This window comes from Oncorhynchus mykiss, chromosome 3 (genome assembly GCF_013265735.2).
Source record: "Oncorhynchus mykiss isolate Arlee chromosome 3, USDA_OmykA_1.1, whole genome shotgun sequence".
NCBI classification, from domain to species: Eukaryota; Metazoa; Chordata; class Actinopteri; order Salmoniformes; family Salmonidae; genus Oncorhynchus; species Oncorhynchus mykiss.
The window spans coordinates 74,530,103-74,551,574 of record NC_048567.1 but is presented as its reverse complement, the minus strand read 5'-3'; the positions used below and the strand labels follow the sequence as shown (position 1 = coordinate 74,551,574).

General features: G+C 42.2%; 1 protein-coding gene across 1 annotated transcript in view; it reads left to right on the top strand.

Moving 5' to 3' along the window:
• LOC100136729 (monoamine oxidase) overlaps nucleotides 1-21,472 on the top strand; it is a gene marked incomplete at both ends in the record, with an annotated part of 66,683 nt that overhangs the window by 11,297 nt on the left and 33,914 nt on the right. Inside the window, 2 exon segments of the mRNA NM_001124688.1 lie at nucleotides 18,219-18,313; nucleotides 18,485-18,622. Of these exon segments, the coding sequence (NP_001118160.1) occupies nucleotides 18,219-18,313; nucleotides 18,485-18,622 (233 nt within the window).

Sequence of the window (21,472 nt, the reverse complement as noted above, 5' to 3'; positions counted from 1 at the left end):
CACTTGCTTTGACAATGTAAACATATGTATTCCATGCCAATAAATCTGTTAAATTGAAATTGAAATTGAATTGGAGGTAGGGGGAGGTGGAGAGGGAGGGGAGCTGAGTGTAACATGTTTAGGGAGGACAGTTTTCATGGACCAGAAGCTTTATTCACCCAGGAATAATCAGCTACAGACTAGAGAAAATTGTATTCTCCCAATCAGTCAGATGAACAAACATACAGTATTTCAAACATAATGCATTCCAACCCATAGCTGCCATTGTGTCTAGGGTGAGAGAGACATCTATAGTCTGATTCATCTATAGCAGGTAAATATAAACACGCACACACACTACCGAGATATCTAATGATAAAAGTGAGTTGATTGCTTTTTTCTTGTTTGCTCAGCTGGAGAGACAGAGGGGGTTATCTCAGGCTTCTGTCTGTGTCTCTCTCACTCTCTGTGTGTGTGTTTTATTGTAATTGGGCAAACAGAAAGGGAATACAGATGAGGGTGGCTGAGGGAATTTTAGAAACACTCCAAATAAGGTCTGTGTTTCGTGTAGGTTTACACTAGGGTGACGTTTTGATAGCCATGTAAATGTCACTCGGACAAGGTGACTTTTATCAGTATATTCGGCTATTATGACATCATAGAGCCTCTGACTCTGCAGATCTCTGATTTATGCAAATCTCAGATAATCTCAATCGTTTCGTTCTGGACATAACCACCATTTGTTTTTGTTCCGTTCCATTGTTCCGACCAGCAAAATAAAGTTCTGAACTGGTTCTCACCCTCCAAAAAGTACCGGTTCTTATCGTTCTTTTGTGTTTTTATTTAATTTAGCTCATTAGATAACTCCCTCAATTAGTGCGGATAGAGCAACTTGCTATGGAGCGGACAAGCTAGATGCGACGGACCTTTTTGCAAGTGGGGAAAGAGGGTGGAGGAAGAGGCTCATCTTGTGATGACATGCGTTATCTCAATTACACCCACATCCTTATACCTACCGAGGAGCGGCCTCTATGGAGGAACTTTGCATTTCTTTGAACTTATGAGAGTTGGCTGGACCAGAGTTGGCTGGTAGCAGAATTAGAAACATGTCTTCCCTTTTTATAGTTAATACATCCAATGTGAAACATGATAACGATAGTATCCTTAACTAGCATTGTAAAAGTACATTAATTCTTGACTAGGGAAATATACTTTTTTTTGTGAATACGGGTCCTGGCCTTGTTTGGCCCCTGAGATGACCATAGGGCCTGAATGTGTCTACTTTCAACAACCTTAAACACTATAATAAATTCCTTATCGATGCAACAACTTGGGACTGTCATGACAGCTTGTAAGCTATTGTACAAAATACACTCCTAGTGTATTGTGCTGTGTATTATTAGTCTATTATAGCATTGTACCTATGTAGTAAGATGAGCTGCTTATGTCACCTCTACTAAGGAGGACCGGCTGTAAGCTGGTTTTGGTCCTCTGAGAGGCAAGGCAATCGGACAACAATGAAAACATTTACCTCTGCCAACACACACACACACACACACACACACACACACACACACACACACACACACGTGGCTCCATCTCTACATTTACTGTTGTCATGGTAACGAGGCTGTCCTCACAATCTTGTTGCCCAGTAATAAGCACTATGTGTATTGACACTGGTAGAAGCCAGATGAGCATATGTTTGTGTGTTGCGGTGGATGTTTCGTAACCCAAGATCTTTCATGTTTAAACACTGAGATGACGGTGCACTCCTGTGTTTTAGTTCCTTGGGTGTGCACATGTGTGCATGGGTGTTGGTACTGTGTATGTGCGTGTGACTGTGTATTTATCATACAAACTCTGTAGTTTCATCTGTAGCATTTCTTAATATTATTCAGTTCCTTTGGCTTTGATGCCTCTGCGATCTGACAGGGGTGTCAGTGGCCTGACTGTGAACACTTTGAAAGCCTCTGGGTTGAGGTCAGTGATAAAGTAGTCTACAGTACTACTGCCAAGAGGTGAACTATAGGTGTACCTACCGTAGGAGTCCCCTCGAAGCCTACCATTGACTATGTACATGCCCAGCGTGCGACAGAGCTGCAGGAGTTGTTGGTTATGTTGTTGTAGTTGTGCCTAGGGGGGCATATGGGGGAGGCAATGCTGTCACCTTCAGGCAGGTGTTTGTCCCCCTGTGTGCTGAGGGTGTTAGGTTCTTGTCCAGGCATTTAGGTCACCACAGACTAGTACATGTCCCTGGGCCTGGAAATGATTGGTTTCCCCCTCCAGGGTGGAGAAGCTGTCTTCATTAAAGTGGGGGGGATATAGGTAGCACACAGGAGGACATTTTTCTGTCATGAAGTGGCCCTTTCTGGGTGTAGATCGTGGCTCCTCCCCCTCTCTTTTACTCTCTCTCCTACATCCAGGTTTTGTTATCTCAGGTCATAAATTCCTGGTGGAGACTCTCATCCCATGGTCATGCAGAAAGAGTGGGAGAGAGCACAGAGAGAATAAAGAACTTCACTTGCCCAAACTCCCAAATCCCCAAAATGGGAGATTAAACACTATTGCTACTTTTGAGAGTGTGGGAATGGTCCTTGGACACTTAAGGGACAGTTGTGACGATTGTGTTTTCATTTGGTGATCTCATGACGTACAGAAAACACACATAACGTTATCTCTTAAAGTTTCCCAGCTGTCAGGTTTACATGTAAATAATGTGAAAAGGATGTGATTAAACATGAAACTATTTGTGAAAATATGTAATGTGATATTAACCTTCTAAATGAGAGTATGGATTCTGTCAATTATATGCATATTCTAGCATCTTGTCCTGACAAAATATCCCGTTTACTACGGGAACGTTATTTTTTCCAAAAATGAAAATACTGCCCCTTAGTCACAAAAGGTTGAACTAGAACTCTACCAAAAGACTATTCCACGTGGAACATCTTAGACACTAATTACTAGTCTGTAGCTAGAAATTATGTAAAGTTAGGACGAGAATACAGACATCTGCAGAAACATCTATTCTATGAGAACATTTCCAAAGGGTACTCTGAAGTATCCATTCTAACAACCACAAAATACTTTGATCTTAGGGGAAACACAACCAGAGAGACACTGATGAACTCTACAGCAGACGGACCGGATTCCAACAGAGAAGACAACAACGACATCCAGGCATAAATATGATTTTAAATGTATTTTTGAATGAGTTGCCATTCAGGGGCAAAGGATTAGCATTTCAATTAAGATAGTTATAGACTGTGTGTGATGAATCCATTTGTCTTTCCCGCTCTTTCTCAGTCCACAGCCCATTCCCCTTGTCTACCAAGCCATCATATCAGTTTAGCCCACTAGGGACTTTCCTATCATTGTTAGTAACCAGTATCTACTGTTTGATTGTGATGTATTTCTGTGATTATTTAGTTAGTTAGTAAATAAATAATGAAGCCAATTTGTATATATTCATAATATTCATAATTTGTGCCAGGGTTCGTGCAGATAACCAAGAATTCTATGACGTTCAGATGAAACTGATAGAAGGTAAAGAATAATTCATGATTGACTGCTATTGATATAACAGATCTTCAGATCTTTTACAGAGTGGATTCGGGAGATAGCCGCTCTATGTAAACTCATACTTCTGTGGTGGCCCGGATTCCTAATGAGTAGTTATTGCCTGATTCATTTAATCAAATAATGAACGTTAGGTAACCTATTTGAAAATAGCACGTCATGTCATTTAACCATACTAGGGACATGACATTTCTCTGTTAATATCATTTCCTTTTGAATTTCTAGCCAAATGTAAAATGAGAAGGGGAAAAAATATTTGACTCTGTAGAGCAACACACTGTTACCTGGCTCAGAGACGTGTCACTCTGTCTGTCCACACACACACACAGTCTGACAGACATTGAACACACCACACACAGAAGGGAGTGGTGTGAGTGACGGTGCACTCACAGACCACATCTATGGCACTAACAAAATAGGGCTCACACCAAGAAGAGTTCCCCCATGTCAGTCACTGTCTGCAGCTATGACAACAGATGTACAGTGGCAACAAAAAGTATGTGAACACTTTGGAATTATCTTGATTTCTGCATAAATTGGTCTTAAAATTAGATCTGATCTTCATCTTATAACAGACAAACACAGTCTACTTAAATTAATAACAAACAATTTGTTATATTTTTCTTGTCCCAAATGGGTCTTCCAAATGGACAATGACCCCAAGCATACTTCCAAAGTTGTGGCAAAATGGCTTAAGGACAACAAAGTCAAGATATTGGAGGGGCCATCACAATGCCCTGACCTCAATCCGATAGAAAATTTGTGGGCAGAAATGAAAAAGCGTGTTCGAGCAAGGAGGCCTACAAACCTGATTCGGTTACACCAGCTCTGTCAGGAGGAATGGGCCAAAATTCACCCAACTTATTGTGGGAAGCTTGTGGAAGGCTACCCGAAACGTTTGACCCAAGTTAAGCAATTTAAAGGCAATGCTACCAAATACTAATTGAGTGTATGTAAACATCTGACCCACTGGGAATGTGATGAATGAAATAAAAGCTGAAATAAATCATCCTCTACTAGTATTCTGACATTTCACATTCTTACCTGAGACAGGTTATTTTGTACTAGGATTAAATGTCAGGAATTGTGAAAACACCGTTCAAATGTATTTGACTAAGGTGTATGTAAACTTCCGACTTCATTTGTTTTTATATATATATATATATATATACAGCAACACCTCTCCCATAAGCATTTCAGTCTCTGCTATAGATGTTATATCCTTGTTTTGCTACTGCTGTATCATCAAACACATTATCTAAGTGAGTCTCAGAATTGGCTAATATATGAATGTTATCTGATGTTAGCAAGTTTTTGATTTCATGAACCTTATTTCTTAAGCTACATATATTAATATGGGATGTTTTCAGCCCTTTCCTGAGTAGCTTATCAGAGAGACATCATATGAAAAAGAGCAAACAAAGCAAGAAAAATAATACGTTCAGCAGTGAATCTTTTAAGCAATGTCTTTTTTCTGTCCACTCTTCCGTAAAGCCCAGTTCTGTGGAGTGTACGACTTAAAGTGGTCCTATGGACAGATACTCCAATCTCCGCTATGGAGCTTTGCAGCTCCTTCAGGGTTATCTTTGGTCTTGTTGTTGCCTCTCTGATTAATGCCCTCCTTGGCTGGTCTGTGAGTTTTGGTGGGCGGCCCTCTCTTGGTAGGTTTGTTGTGGTGGCATATTCTTTCCATTCTCCGTGGGATGTTCAAAGTTTATGAAATTTTCTTATAACCCAATCCTGATCTGTACTTCTCCACAACGTTGTCCCTGACCTGTTTGGAGAGCTCCTTGGTCTTCATAGTGCCGCTTGCTTGGTGGTGCCCCTTGCTTAGTGGTGTTGCAGACTCTGGGGCCTTTCAGAACAGGTGTGTATATATATACTGAGATCATGTGACACTTAGATTTCACACAGGTGGACTTTATTTAACAAATTCTGTGACTTCTGAAGGTAATTGGTTGCACCATATCTTATTTAGGGGCTTCATAGCAAAAGGGGTGAATACATATGCACGCACCACTTTCCGTTTTGGATTTCATTTTTTTTAAAGAAGTAATTTTTTTCATTTCACTTCACCAATTTTGACTATTTTGTGTATGTCCATTACATGATATCCAAATAAAAATCAATTTAAATGACAGGCTGTAATGTAACAAAATAGGAAAAATACCAAGGGGGGTGAATACTTTTGCAAGTCACTGTAGTGATGGAGAACTCATGTGAACACAGAGTTGCAAAGAAAAAGCCATACTGTATCTCAGGCTGGCCAATAAAAATAAAATATTAAGATTGGCAAAAGAACACAGACACTGGACATAGGAACTCTGCCTAGAAGGCCAGCATCCCGGAGTCGCCTCTTAACTGTTGACGTTGAGACTGGTGTTTTGTGGGTACTATTTAATGAAGCTGCCAGTTGAGGACTTGTGAGACGTCTGTTTCTCAAACTAGACACTTGTCCTCTTGCTCAGTGGTGCACCAGGGCCTCCCACTCTTTCTATTCTGTTTGCGCTGTTCTGTGAATGGAGTAGCACACATTGAGTTGCACAAGATCTATATTTTCTTGTCAATTTCTCACATGGAATAATCTTCAGTTTTCAGCTGTGCTAACATATTTGCAAAAGGGTTGTCTAATGATCAGTTAACAACAAATGGATCATTATCATTTTAAAATGCTATTTTAAAATGGACAAAAAAATGTGCTTTTCTTGCAAAAACAAGGGCATTTCTAAGTGACCCCAAACTTTTGAACGGTAGTGTAAGCTTTGCACAGTGACAAGTCACGCTCCTGAATAAGGTTTGAGTGTGTCAGCCTGATGGAACCACCCTTTTTGAACAAACTGCATATAATGATGGGTTAAGAAAATACACATCAGACCAGAGGGCCATAAGGCTAGAGCTAACGTTTAAAGTGATCTGAACTCTGAATCTCAACACGAGGTAGAAACGATAAACTTACCTCCCGGACAATCGCTGGTACAGCTGATTAGCTGTTTTAAGTAAAGTATCTTTGAAAGTGATATTAAGTGGGACCATTCTACTACTCTGTTTAAACCATAATATTACGTTACTCTCATCACCCCACTGGGAACCATCTGGCTGGCTAGCCTATCTTCAAAGAAGCATCTTCCAGTGCGAATGGAGGGAGAAACTCTGTAGTTCTGTTCAGGACTACACGACAAGTCACCAGATACCGGACAACTGCAGAGGAGAACAACAGAAGACTTGTTGGAACCTTTTTGGACAATCAGAGCCTTACAAGCGTGCCGCAAAAAGGCCCAACCCCCTTTCCAAGTTGGCCCTGTTCCGAGAGAGATACACGGTGAACCAAGGCATTTCATCCATGATTTCTTACTCCAAGCGGGTGGTGGTTCATGTGCAAAATATAGGATTACTGTATGTGAGAGTAGTTTCTAAGTGTACCAACGTTAAGTGTTTCTGTCCATCTCTCTCTCTCTCTCGCCCTCCATGTCTTTTTTAGCAAGCAGCCATATTGTTGTCAGTCCGCTAGGGACCTGTTTTTAACGTATTAAGTGTGTATGTTACCATTTAAGTAGCTTGTAAATATATAATTAAACCAATTTGTGTAGTACTGAACCATATGGCACCGGAGAGGATGGCTAACGTTTTACGTGCTCCTAACCAATTGTGCTATTTTTTATTTTATTTTTTGCGTTGTTTAACTTATTTTTTTACTTATTTTGTCCATAATGTTGCTTCTACTGTCACTTATGACTGAAAATCAATTCTGGACATCAGAACAGTGATTACTCACCTCGAACTGGAAGAAGCTTTTTCCTTTTAATGAGACCGAAGCGAAGTACATACTGCTTTCTCGGGAACAGGCCCAAATCTCTGTCATTTGCATGAAGAAAAAAGACAGAGAAAAAGGGTGCGGAGGTCGGGCCTTTTGAGAATTCGTAGGAGATCAAATTAACTCCCAACTCTTCCCTCTAAATACAACCCATATTTATGTTTATTTATTTTCCCTTTTGTACTTGAACTATTTGCTCATAATATTACATTTGAAATGTTTTTATTTTATTTTTTACTTTTGTGAGTGTAATGTTTACTGTAATTTTTGAAATTGTTTATTTCACTTTTGTTTGTCACGTTCTGACCTTTTTATTTCCTTTGTTTTGTCATTATTTAGTATGGTCAGGGTGTGAGTTGGGTGGGTAGTCTATGTGTGTTTTTCTATGATTTGGGGATTTCTATGTTTCGGGCCTAGTATGGTTCTCAATTAGAGGCAGGTGTCATTAGTTGTCTCTGATTGAGAATCATACTTAGGTAGCCTGGGTTTCACTGTTTGTTTGTGGGTGTTTGTTTCCGTGTCTGTGTTTTTCACCACACTGTACTGTTTTGGGTTTCGTTCGTTCCACATTTATTGTTTTTGTATTTCAGTCGTGTTCATGTGTAGTATTTCTTATTAAAAGAACCATGGACACTTACCACGCCGCATATTGGTCCTCCGATCGTTCTCGCCTCTCCTCTTCGGAAGAAGAGGAGGAAATCCCTTACATTGTTCTTTATCTATTTCACTTGCTTTGGCAATGTAAACATATGTTTCCCATGCCAATAAAGCCCTTAAATTGAAATGTTATTGAGAGAGAGCAAGAGAGAGAGAGAAACAGGAATTGAGAGGGAAGCAGAGACCTTCATTCTCCCAGAGAAGATCTTCTAGCATTTCATTCAAAAACTCACTGACCTTTTCCTCAATGGTAGTAATCCCTTTAGGGCCATTCTCCATGCTTCACCCGGCCATTCTCCATGCTTCACCCGGCCATTCTCCATGCTTCACCCGGCCATTCTCCATGCTTCACCCGGCCATTCTCCATGCTTCACCCGGCCATTCTCCATGCTTCACCCGGCCATTCTCCATGCTTCACCCGGCCATTCTCCATCGTTCACCCAGCCATATTCTCCGTGGTTCACCCAGCCATATTCTCCGTGGTTCATCCAGCCATATTCTCAATACCTTACTCCATAGTGGAGACTAAACAACCCAGCACCACTCCACGTTCTTCTACTGCAAACACTAGCCCTATAACCCTATCCTGTATCAAGACTTCAAAATAGTGTATTTTGTACCTTTATACAGTATTCACTGCATTGTATACTGAACAACAATTTAAAAAGCAACAATTTCAACGATTTTATTGAGTTACAGTTCATATACGGAAATCAGTCAATTGAAATAAATTCATTGGGCCTAATCTATGGATTTCACATGACTGGGCAGGGGCGAAATCATGAATGGGCCTGGAAGGCTATAGGCCCACCCCCTGGGGGGCCAGGCCTGCCAATTAAAATGAGTTTTTCCCCACAAAAAGGTTTTATTGCAGACAGAAATACTCCTCAGTTTCATCAGCTGTCCAGGTGGCTGGTCTCACACAATCCAGCTGGTGAAGAAGCCAGATGTGGAGGTCCTGGGCTGGCATGGTTACATGCGGTCTGCGGTTGTGAGGCATGCTGACAAAACTACTACAAAAAGGCGGCTTAGAGTAGAGAAATTAACATTAAATTCTCTAGTAACAGCTCTGGTGGGCATTCCTGCAGTCAGCATGCCACATCCCTGCTCCCTCAACTTGAGACATCTGTGGCATTGTGTTGTGTGACAAAACTGCACATTTTAAAGTGGCCTTTTAATGTCCCCAGCACAAGGTGCACCTGTGTAATGATCATGCTGTTTAATCAGCTTCTTGATATGTCTCTACTTCAAAGTGAAAGGGAAAAAAAACACCCATTGAATGTAAAAGGCTCTTTCAGAGAATGTGCCTCTCTCTCAATTAAATTCAAGTTGCTTTATTGGTATGACGTAAAAATGTACATATTGCCAAAGCTTATTTTGGATATTTACAATATAAAAAAATTTGAATCAAAATTGTCAACGGTACAACAGTAACAACAATAACCAAGGGTCAAAATAACCGTACATTCAACAATAACAATAAGCATACAGTAGAGGACATGTGCAGGTTGATTGGTCTGTCAGACACTGTCCCTCAACTTATGGCAGGCAGCAATGTAGTGCACTGCCAACCCACAGCTCTCTGCGTCCTCCCCCAACAGGACGGGTAGCCTACTCTCATCAGAGAGGTCTTTGAAACCTTGAATAAGGGTTTCAAATCTGGGGAAATGACACTCTCTAATTGTTCTATATTTTTGACATTTTGTCAGGAAATGCAGCTCCGTCTCAGGTTCTGCTGTTGTGCAGTGGTTGCACAACCTTTCCTCTACAGGGAGCCAGGTTTTCCTCTGTCTACCCTTCTCAATGGCAAGGCTGTGCTCAATCAGCCTGTACTTTGTCAAAGTTTTTCTAAGGTTTTGATCAGTAACCATGGTCAAATATTTAGCCGCGGTGTACTGTCGATTTAGGGCCAGATAGCACTGCATTTTGCTTTGTGTTTGTGCTTGTGTTTCCCAATAAGCAATGTAGTTTTGTTTTGACTGTGTTGTAATTTGGTTTATTCTGATTGATTGGATGTTCTGGTCCTAAGGCTTCTGTGTGTTAGTAGAACAGGTTTGTGAACTCAGCCCCAGGACCAGCTGGATGAGGGGACTCTTTTCTTTGCTCAGCTCTTGGCATTGCAGTGCTTGGTAATGATATGAGAGGGGGTCACTGTATTTTAGATGTTTCCAAAACTTATTGGCTCTTTTTTTAGTTTTTTTTATTAGTGGATATTGGCCTAATTCTGCCCTGTATGCATTGTTTGTAGTTTTCCTCTGAACGTGTAGGAGAATCTTACAGAAATCTGAATGCAGGGTTTCAATGGGGTGTTTGTCCCATTTTATGAAATCTTGTTTTGCAAGTGGACCCCACACCTCGCTGCCATAAAGTGCAATTGGTTCAATGACACATTCAATTAGTTTTAGACACATTTTAATAGGTATTTCAATTAGAATGAGCTTTTTAATGGCGTAGAATGCCCTGCGTAATTTCCCTCAGTTCATTCACTGCCCCATTAAAGTGTCCAGTTGAGCTTATTTTTAAACCTAAGTAGTTGTAGTGTGTGCAGTACTCTATATATTTTGTACCAATTGAAAACTTTGGTGTCACGTGACTAGGGTGGGCATTCTAGTTTCTTTATTTCTATGTTTTGGCCGGGTATGGTTCTCAATCAGGGACAGCTGTCTATCATCGTCTCTGATTGGGAATCATACTTAGGCAGCCTTTTTCCCACCTGTGTTTTGTGGGTAGTTATTTACTGTTTTCTGTATAGTTTATGCACCTGACAGAACTGTTTCGGTATTCCCTCTTGTTTATTTTGTTCGGGTGTTTTGTGATCAAATAAAATCATGAACGCTTACCCCGCTGCGCTTTGGTCCGATCCTCATTACGACGAGAGCCGTGACATTTGGTCTAATTCCCTGAGATCTGGATCTTCTCTGGAAAATCATTATTTTAGTATTTTTGTGGTTTACTGCCAGGGCCCAGGTCTGGCAGTACTGCTCTAGCAGGTCCAGGCTCTGCTGTAGGCCATGTGCTGTGGGTGACAGCAGGCATAGGTCATCTGCGAAGAGTAGGCATTTAACTAAATGCCTACTCCACTGAATTGTGGAGACTAACACCAGGGGCTGAGGATTTTTCTAGAATAGTGGCCAATTCGTTGATGTAAATTTTGAAGAGTGCAGGGCACAGATTGCAACCCTGACGAAGGCCCCGCCCCTGGTTAAAGAATTCTGTTATTTTCTTGCCAATTTTAATGCTGCATGTATTGCCAGTATACATTGATTTAATTATGTCATGTTTTACCCCCTACACCACTTTCAATAACTTTGTAGAACAGTCCTGTATGCCAAATAGAATCAAATGCTTTTTGGAAGTCGACAAGTATTTGGTATTATTTTGGTGGACATGTTTATCTCTCAGGGTGTGTAGGGTGTAAATATGATCAGTTGTACGATGTTTTGGTATTAATCCAATTAGGCTTTTACTCAAGACATTGTGCTTATTAAGGAAGTTTAGAACTCATACATTTATAATACTACAGAAAACCTTCCCCCGGTTACTGTTCACACCAATGCCTCTGTAATTGTTAGGGTCAAATTTGTCTCCGTTCTTAAAGATTTGGGTTATGAGTCCTTGATGTCAGGGAAATAACCTACACTCAGGATCAAATTAAACAGTTTTAATATAGCTAATTGAAATGTTGTACTAGTGAGTTTGAGCATCTCATTTAGGATGCCATCAGGTCCGCATGCTTGTTTTACATTTGATGGCCTGAAGTTTCTTATAGAGCTCCTGGTCAGTAATAGTTTAGTTTCTTATAGAGCTCCTGGTCAGTAATAGTTTAGTTTCTTATAGAGCTCCTGGTCAGTAATAGTTTAGTTTCTTATAGAGCTCCTGGTCAGTAATAGTTTAGTTTCTTATAGAGCTCCTGGTCAGTAATAGTTTAGTTTTGTATAGAGCTCCTGGTCAGTAATAGTTTAGTTTCTTATTGAGCTCCTGGTCAGTAATAGTTTAGTTTCTTATTGAGCTCCTGGTCAGTAATAGTTTAGTTTCGTATAGAGCTCCTGGTCAGTAATAGTTTAGTTTCTTATTGAGCTCCTGGTCAGTAATAGTTTAGTTTCGTATAGAGCTCCTGGTCAGTAATAGTTTAGTTTCTTATAGAGCTCCTGGTCAGTAATAGTTTAGTTTCTTATAGAGCTCCTGGTCAGTAATAGTTTAGTTTCTTATTGAGCTCCTGGTCAGTAATTGGGGAGTCCAATGGATTTTGATTGTCCTTTATAGCTTTTAGTTCAAACTTCTCATGAATTTGGTGTTCTGCGTTTGTGACAATTTGAACGGTGTTGTAGAGTGTATTAAAATGGGTTGTCCATATGTCACCATTTTGTATCGCTAATTCCTCTAGTTTCAATTTGTTGTTTGTGTTCATGGACTCCTCAATTAGTGTCAGCTGCTTGCTGTTGTACTGTGCTTTTTTGGTTCTGAGTGTACGTTTATAGAGTTTTAAAGTCTCTCAGTTATGAAGGCGTAATTCTCTGTGCTTTTGTTGGATAGTGTTCTACGTTTTTTCCTTATAATTTTACAATCTGCATCAAACCAGTTGTCATCTGTGATCTCAAAAAAAAAATGTTTTATCAATTTCAATTGTGCTTCTTTTGCCATTTGCCTGAATATATATAGTTGATGCCTTCTTTACTGTGAGTGAATGTGGTCTGAATATATAGTTGATGCCAGATTGATGCCTTCTTTACTGTGAGTGAATGTGGTATCCAGAAAGTTATCTTAGAGTGTCTGGATATTTTGGTTACAGGTTGCTTTCTGGTATTTTTCTGTGCTGTTTTGGTCCCATCTGTATGAATGTCTGATGTTGTACAGTTGACTGTGCTGTGAATGTCTGATGTTGTACAGCTTACTGGGCTGTGAATGTGTGGTTGTTTCTATGTCTGTTCTTTTGAAGAACAACGTAATTTGGCTCTGATCAGACAGAGGTGTTAGTCACTTGACAGTGAATGACTTGAGAGACAAGGGGTCCATGTCTGTTTTCATATAGTCTACTGTACTGTGGCCAAGAGATGAGCAGTAGGTGAATCTCCCCAAAGACTCCCCCCCGTAACCTACCATTGATAAAGTACAGACCCAGGCTTCTACAGAGCTGCAAATGTTTCTTTCTCTGTCTCTCACTGTCTCTCTCTGTCTCTCTCTCTCTGTGTGTGTGTGTGTGTGTGAGAGAGAGAGAGAATATGGCATCAGGCTCATTTCATGTCTTTTATCACACAATCATTGTTGTTTGTCCAATTCAGACAAATGACCTCTCTCCAAATGGAACTGAGCAACAAAGAAATCCTTTGATGTTAGGAAGGATTCACTATTACCCCCCCCCCCCCCCCACCACCCCCACCCCCCCTCAAAATGTTGTTTATCAAAGCAATACTCAGAGTGAAGTTATCTTATTTTTCCAGAGTGCTGTTGGCATAAACAACAAAGTGAAACGGTCAGAGCTTGTTTTTGTTTTGAACAATTGAGCTTGTCTGACCTTTGAATAGGGAACACCTAATAGCATCAATTGAGCTTGTCTGACCATTGGATAGAGAACACCTAATAGTATCAATTTACTTAAAATAAATAGTACTCCCCCAGAGTGGTGTGTGTGTGTGTGTGTGTGTGGTGTGGGGGGGGGGGGGGGGGGATGTAGAAGCTTGGTAAAAGTATACTTAAACCCTGGTAGCTTTCCAGACTTAAGCGTGCTCTGGAGAGATGGAGGGATACATGTATGGAGGGAAGGGGGCCATAAAAACATTTAGACAGATGTGAGCACCTGTTTAGAGATTGCAACATGGACTGTGAAGAAGAATACAGTATGTATTTCTTTATCAAGTCCATCTCTCTCTCTCATTTTGTCCCTCTGTCTCTTGCGCACTTTCTATCTCTTTCTCTCTGGGACATTGCTGCCTTGTGCGTCTTCTGTCTGAATGACCGCTTGACTGACAAAGGACAGAGAATCCACTGTGCCTAATCCTCCAAGTGTGTGTGTACGTGTGCCATTGTGACCTTGCCTAGCTTCAACTGTAATTACACGTGTGAAATGTGATGTCTTATTGAATCACGCTATATACAGAGATGGCCTTAGGGTCACTATGGTAACTGTGAAAGAATATAATGCACTCACACTGCAATGACAAACTGGTCTGAAGTCAATGCAACAGGCTAAGTGAGCCTGCTGGAGGGACAGTGGACACCCATGCTGGAGACCCCAGTATCAACTCATCTGTCCACAACAATATTGAAAAGCCGGAAACAAGACCGCCAGATTATGATTGGGAGTCGTCTGACTGTTGAGCAGCAGAGGAAAACCAGACTAGTCTTATCTGTAGAGAAAGAATGTTGTGTCTTAAATTACACCCTATTACCCATGTAGGGAACTACGATTCCTCAGATGTGTGTGTGTGTTGAGGATGTGGAAGTCTTGTGCTCTTTCCTATTCTGCTTTCTATACTCACATTATATTGAGGTGAGCAGGTGGTCACTGAGTACAGGGGTCAAGAGGACAGGGGTGGCATATACAGTATAGGGGCTTATGTGGCTCAAGAGAGAGAGATGACCTATCGCCACTGTGTTATCCTCAATGCGGGCGAATGGGTTTACGTCCACCATTGTTCCTGTACACAAGAAAGCAAAGGTAACTAAACTAAATGACTATCACCCCGTAGCACTCACTTCTGTCATCATAAAGTGCTTCGAGAGGCTAGTTAAGGATCATATCACCTCTACCTTACCTGACACCTTAGACCCACTTTAATGTGCTTACCGCCCGTCCTGGACTTCCTGAAAGGTTAAAGGTAGGAAACAACACCTCCACTTTACTGATCCTCAACACAGGGGCCCAGCAAGGGTGCATGCTCAGCCCCCTCCTGTACTCCCTGTTCACCGATGACTGCGTGGCCATGCACGCCTCCAACTCAATCTAGTTTGCAGATGACACAACAGTAGTAGGCCTGATTACCAACAATAATGATACAGCCTATAGGGAGGAGGTGAGGGCCCTGAGAGTGTGGCGTCAGGAAATGAAACTCACTCGACGTCAATACCCGGGCCCCTTCTACTGCCGGCACGGAACCCCGCCGATTATTCACGACTCGACTACGACTTATTCTACTCGAGGGGGTACTCAACTGGCCTCTACATCGTGACCACCCCTGAATGCCCATCCGCAAGCCGCATCCCGCTAGCTGCTAGCTGTCTAGAGCATATTGGACTGTTAGCTGTATAGATCCATTGGGCAATTTCTTGGGGCACCATACCTACTTTGTCAATTGGACTTGGACCCCTCTGCTACTCAGAACCCTACTAATCCATCACGACTGGTCTATTGACGTCACCAACTCGGAGGCTAAAACAGACTCTACTCCGTCGAGACGTCCCTCTAAGGCCCTTCTGCTAGCTTGCTAGCCCCAGTCTGCTAGCATGTAGCCCCGGCCTGCTAGCTGTCTGAATCGCCGTGTCTCCAGCCAGCCCAACCACTCACTGGACCCCCATTGATCACCCGGTTATGCTTGCCTCTCCCTAATATCAATATGCCTTGTCCATTACTGTCCTGGTTAGTGATTATTGTCTTATTTCACTGTAAAGCTTCTAGCCCTGCTCAATATGCCATAACCTACCATTTAGTTCCACCTCCTACATAAGCGGTGACATCACCTGGCTTAAATGTTTCTAGAGACAATATCTCTCTCATCATTACTCAATGCCTCCAATGTACAGACAGAGGTATGGTAGGAGTACATTACGCCTTGAATCTATTCTCTCACACCCTGCAACCTGCTCCTTTTACTCTCTGCTCTGAACGCACTAAAAGACCAGTCCTGTTAGCCTTTAGCCGTAACCTCATCCTACTCCTCCTCTGTTCCTCTGGTGATGTAGCAGTTAACTCAGGCCCTGCAGTGCCTAGCTCCACTCCTACTCCCCAGGTGCTCTCACTTGTCGACTTATGTAACCGTAAAAGCTCATGCATGTTAACATTAGAAGCCTCCTCCCTAAGTTTGTTTTATTCACTGCTTTAGCACCCTCTGCCAACCCGGATGTCCTAGCCGTGTCTGAGTCCTGGCTTAGGAAGTCCACCAAAAACCCTGAAATTTCCATCCCTAACTAACATTTTCCCGACAAGATAGAACTGCCAAAGGGGGCGGTGTTGCAATCTACTGCAGAGATAACTCTGTAGGCTATGTCTTACTATCCAGGTCTGTACCCAAACAAATCAAACTTCTAAAAATACATTTTTCCAGAAACAAGTCTCTCACTGTTAACACTTGCTATAGACCACCCTCTGCCCCCAGCTGTGCCCTGGACACCATATGTGAATTGATTGCCCCCCATCTATCTTCAGAGCTCGTGCTGCTAGGTGACCTAAACTGTGACATGCTTACCACCCCGGCCATCCTACAATCTAAGTTTGATGCCCTCAATCTCACACAAATTATCAATGAACCCACCAGGTACAACCCCAAATCCGTAAACACGGGCACCCTCATAGATATCATCCTAACCAACTTGCCCTGCAAATACACCTCTGCTGTTTTCAACCAAGATTTCAGCGATCACTGCCTCATTGCCTGCATCCATAATGGGTCTGCGGTCAAACGACCACCCCTCATCACTGTCAAATTCCCTCTAAAACACTTCAGCGAATAGGCCTTTCTAATCGACCTGGCCTGGGTATCCTGGAAGGATATTGACCTCATCCCGTCAGTAGAGGATGCCTGGTTATTCTTTAAAAGTGCTTTCCTCACCATCTTAAATAAGCATGCCCCATTCAATTTTTTTTTAACCAGGAACAGAAATAGCCCTTGGTTCACTTCAGACCTGACTGCCCTTGACCAGCACAAAAACATCCTGTGGCATTCTGCATTAGCATTGAACAGCCCTCTTGATATGCAACTTTTCAGGGAAGTTAGGAACAAGTATACACAGGCAGTTAGGAAAGCTAAGGCTAGCTTTTTCAAGCAGAAATTTGTATCCTGTAGCACAAGCTCAAAAATGTTCTGGGACACTGTAAAGTTCATGGAGAATAAGAGCACCTCTTCCCAGCTACCCACTGCACTGAGGCTTGGAAACACTGTTAGCACCGATAAATCCACATAAATTGAGAAATTCAATAAGCATTTTTCTACGGCTGGCCATGCTTTCCACCTGGCTACCCCTACCCTGGTCAACAGCCCTGCGCTCCCCACAGCAACTCGCCCAAACCTCCCCCACTTCTCCTTCCCCCAAATCCAAATCCAGATAGCTGATGTTCTGACAGAGCTGCAAAATCTGGACCCCTATAAATCAGCCGGGCTAGACAATCCGGACCCTCTCTTTCTAAAATGATCTGCCAAAATTGTTGCAACCCCTATTGCTAGCCTGTTCAACCTCTCTCAACCTCGTATTGTCTGATATTCCCATAGATTGGAAAGCTGCCACGGTCACATCCCCCTCTTCAAAGGGGAAGGCACTCTAGACCCAAACTGCTACAGACCTATATCTATTCTACCCTGCCTTTCTAAGGTCCATTCTTGTGGGCCGGCTAAGGAGTATTGGTGTAACTGAGGGGTCTTTTGCCTGGTTTGACATTTGAAATGTCTTTATTCCTTTGGAACTTCTGGGAGTGTATGTTTACTGTTAAATTTTGTATTGTTAATTCACTGTTGTTTTATCTATTTCACTTGCTTTGGCAATGTTAACCAATGTTTCCTATGCCAATATAGCCTTTAAATTGAAATGTATCCGTGTTCCTCCACTGGGCCAAGGAGCTGTACCTCTAGCCTTGTGCTTTCTCACAGACTCATACTGTATCACAACCTGCCTTATTACATGGTTCTACTCTCCTGATCTACACAACAGAACAAAGCACAGGGAGGTTGATAGGGGGAAAGGTTGATAGGGGAGGGATGAGAGGGGCGAGGGATGAGAGGGGGGAGGGATGAGAGGGGGGAGGGATGAGAGGGGGAGGGATGAGAGGGGGAAGGTAAACAGATGTGAAAAGTGGGGATAGTTTATATACAAAATATTTTTATCATATATTCAGCATCATGTCTCTCTCTCGCTCTATCAGAGGGGATCGTTGGATAGTTTATATACAAAATGTTTCATATAATCAGCATCATGTTTACACTTACCTCTCCTCCTCTCTCTCTGTCTGTTTCTCGCTCTCTCTGGCCGTCTGTCTCTTTCTCAGGGCTGAGTGCAGCTAAGCTGTTGAAGGAGAAAGGGCTGAGTCCTGTGGTTCTGGAAGCTAGAGACCGGGTTGGTGGACGGACCTTCACCGTACAGGTAAGACCTATGTCAGACCAAAGGCCAGTCAATGTGTAATCCCTATAAGAATCAGCTGTACATGTTCATTACGAAAACATGTTTAAGCAACTGATTTGGTTATAGATTCAAACACAATTGATCAATGGGATTAGGATTGTGCACTCTCTCTCTCTCCCCCCTCCTCCCCAGAATGAGCAGACTAAGTATGTTGACCTGGGCGGGGCCTACGTCGGGCCTACTCAGAATCGTATCCTCCGATTGGCTAAAGAGTGTGGAGTCAAGACCTACAAAGTCAACGAGGAGGAGAGGCTGGTGCATTATGTAAAGGTATGTGTGCGCGTGTGGCTGTTTGCTGAAAACCAGTGTTGGACCAGTATTAGCCACATCTGTCCCTCAAAAACAGTGGCAATTGTAATCCAGGGAGGCCTGAACAGACAGATCCATTGGTTTCTCTGAAACACTGTGGCCGCAGGGCTTTGCTTCGGCCAGTATTGACCACTTCCATTAGATAACAGATAACTTCCTGTTCTGGCCATCTCACACTCTAATGCACAGGAAATGCACGTCTCTCTTTCAGTCATGACTATGTTTTGAAAGAACAGAATACTAAATCAAATGTTATTTGTCACATGCACCGAAAACAACGGGTGTAGACATTAACATGAAATGCTTGCTTACGAGCCCTTCCCAACAATGCAGAGTAAAAAATGAATTAAGCTATATACAGACAGCACCTAGGGCAATTACGGTGACCATTTTACTGCCACACCAGCGGTTACGAGTCATGAAGGCAGTCAAATTCCAAATGACTGTTTAGTCACGGTAATTAGATTTATCCAAGATCTGATGCTGCTGCTGGTCATTAGTAGCGTACCAAACTTGCTACCTGCCTGGGGAAGTGGTTCTTCCTTTAAAAGTTGCGGCGTACTGCAGCACAGCTTGCGAGGTGCTGCAGAATTCTATGGCACATTATTTAAGTATCGGCCATTGATGCCAGAATGACGCAATTTACCACAATCTACCACAAACTGTCGCTGCATAAGCTCCAAACTGTTAATCAAACTGTTGTAATCAGAACTCTAATGTCCCTCTAATCACTCTGACATCACTGCCAAGCAGCGCGTGAGTTTCAAGTTTGGGGAAGATCATTTTCACCATAAAAATTCACCTTTATAATAAAAGCATTATATGCATAATTGCATTTGCGGTCACATGATAATGGTGTTTTCTGCTAATGGAATATTCACTCTTACAGCCTATTGCCATGTGGACATTGCTGTGCTTATAATGTGAAGAAATAGCCTAATAGGTTATCAACATTTTAAGCTAAACGTTCTGATCTGTTGCATCAGCCACATTGCATAAAAAACATTTTTTTTATGCTAGGGGTTGTATTAATTTGGGATCCATCGCATCCCACAACTGTCCCAGACTCTTTTGAATATTTATTTCTCACACAGAATAGGTTGACTTTTGTACTATGGGGGATAGTGGATTGACATGGGCTAGTGCTTTTGCTGTTCGTTAGTTCTACTCATTTTGTTGGCTGACGAAAAGTAAATGTGGACAGTTCTTCCAATATCTTCAATATGCACCTCGGAGTTGCATTAGAACGCATTCAGTTGCGTCCCCAATGTGTCTGTCTTCACTTGAAGCCTTTAAGAAAGACCTGATCACGTGACGGAGAGCCATGTGAGTGAGAGGACTTCCAATTGCACAGCACACTCAGGGAGAAGGGCACATCGCAGCACTCCGGGCCGCAAAAGGCATGCTTTTTTTTTAGGATGCATTACGGCCAAAAAGGGGATGCTGCCGTGAAATTCAAGGCATTATCACGTGCTTGTCAAATTGTGAATGAGAGACCATTTGAGTGTGCAGCCTGCACAAAAAACTAAGCAGAGCTCATGCCTTTCAAGCGACTTTTAGCAAATCATCATTATAGTCACATCATGCAGCCTTACAATGTATTAAAAATCTCAACATATAGCCCAACGTTTGTAGAACAACTAACGTTACATTAATTAACTCTAAAATTAAGCATTTGCTAACCGCTCAATACAGAGAATGATATTATTCTCTTCTGAAATGGACAAATTTTCTTCATTTCATGCATCTTTAGACTTGTCTAAAACAATTGATGGATTTATTATGAAGGTGATGGATTTATTATGAAGGTGTAAGCTATCTTACATGGATTTATTAGACTTTTTAAAATGACTTGTATGCAATGTGGAAGCCAGGAGATATGTTAATTGTTAAATAAGTCAATTACCGTGAGACTGACCGCCTGTCACAGCCCTAGGAGCACTAGTACCAGATCACTAGTACCAGAACCCTAGTACCAGATCACTAGTACCAGATCACTAGTACCAGATCACTAGTACCAGAACCCTAGTACCAGATCACTAGTCCAGATCACTAGTACCAGAACCCTAGTACCAGATCACTAGTACCAGATCACTAGTACCAGATCACTAGTACCAGAACCCTAGTACCAGATCACTAGTACCAGAACCCTAGTACCAGATCACTAGTACCAGATCACTAGTACCAGATCCCTAGTACCAGATCACTAGTACCAGATCACTAGTACCAGAACCCTAGTACCAGATCACTAGTACCAGATCACTAGTACCAGATCACTAGTACCAGAACCCTAGTACCAGATCACTAGTACCAGATCACTAGTACCAGATCACTAGTACCAGATCACTAGTACCAGAACCCTAGTACCAGATCACTAGTACCAGATCACTAGTACCAGAACCCTAGTACCAGATCACTAGTACCAGATCACTAGTACCAGATCACTAGTACCAGAACCCTAGTACCAGATCACTAGTACCAGATCACTAGTACCAGATCACTAGTACCAGATCACTAGTACCAGAACCCTAGACTAGGTATCCCTTTTTCCCCTTACCCCTTAGCCTCAACCACAACCCTAACCTCTACTCCACATAGTTGCTCATAAGTTCTGATGACAATATGGTCATTTCCAACATGGCCATCTAGTGACCACCCACCCGTGTGCCCAGCCTCTCTGGAGCATTAGCAGTGAGCATTAGCAGTGAGCGTTAGCGACTGGAGATGCTAATCTCTGCCTGAAGGAGTTTTCTAATGTGGTTTTTCCTCCCCAGAGTGGCCCGGAGAGAGGGAGGAAAGAGAGAACAGAGA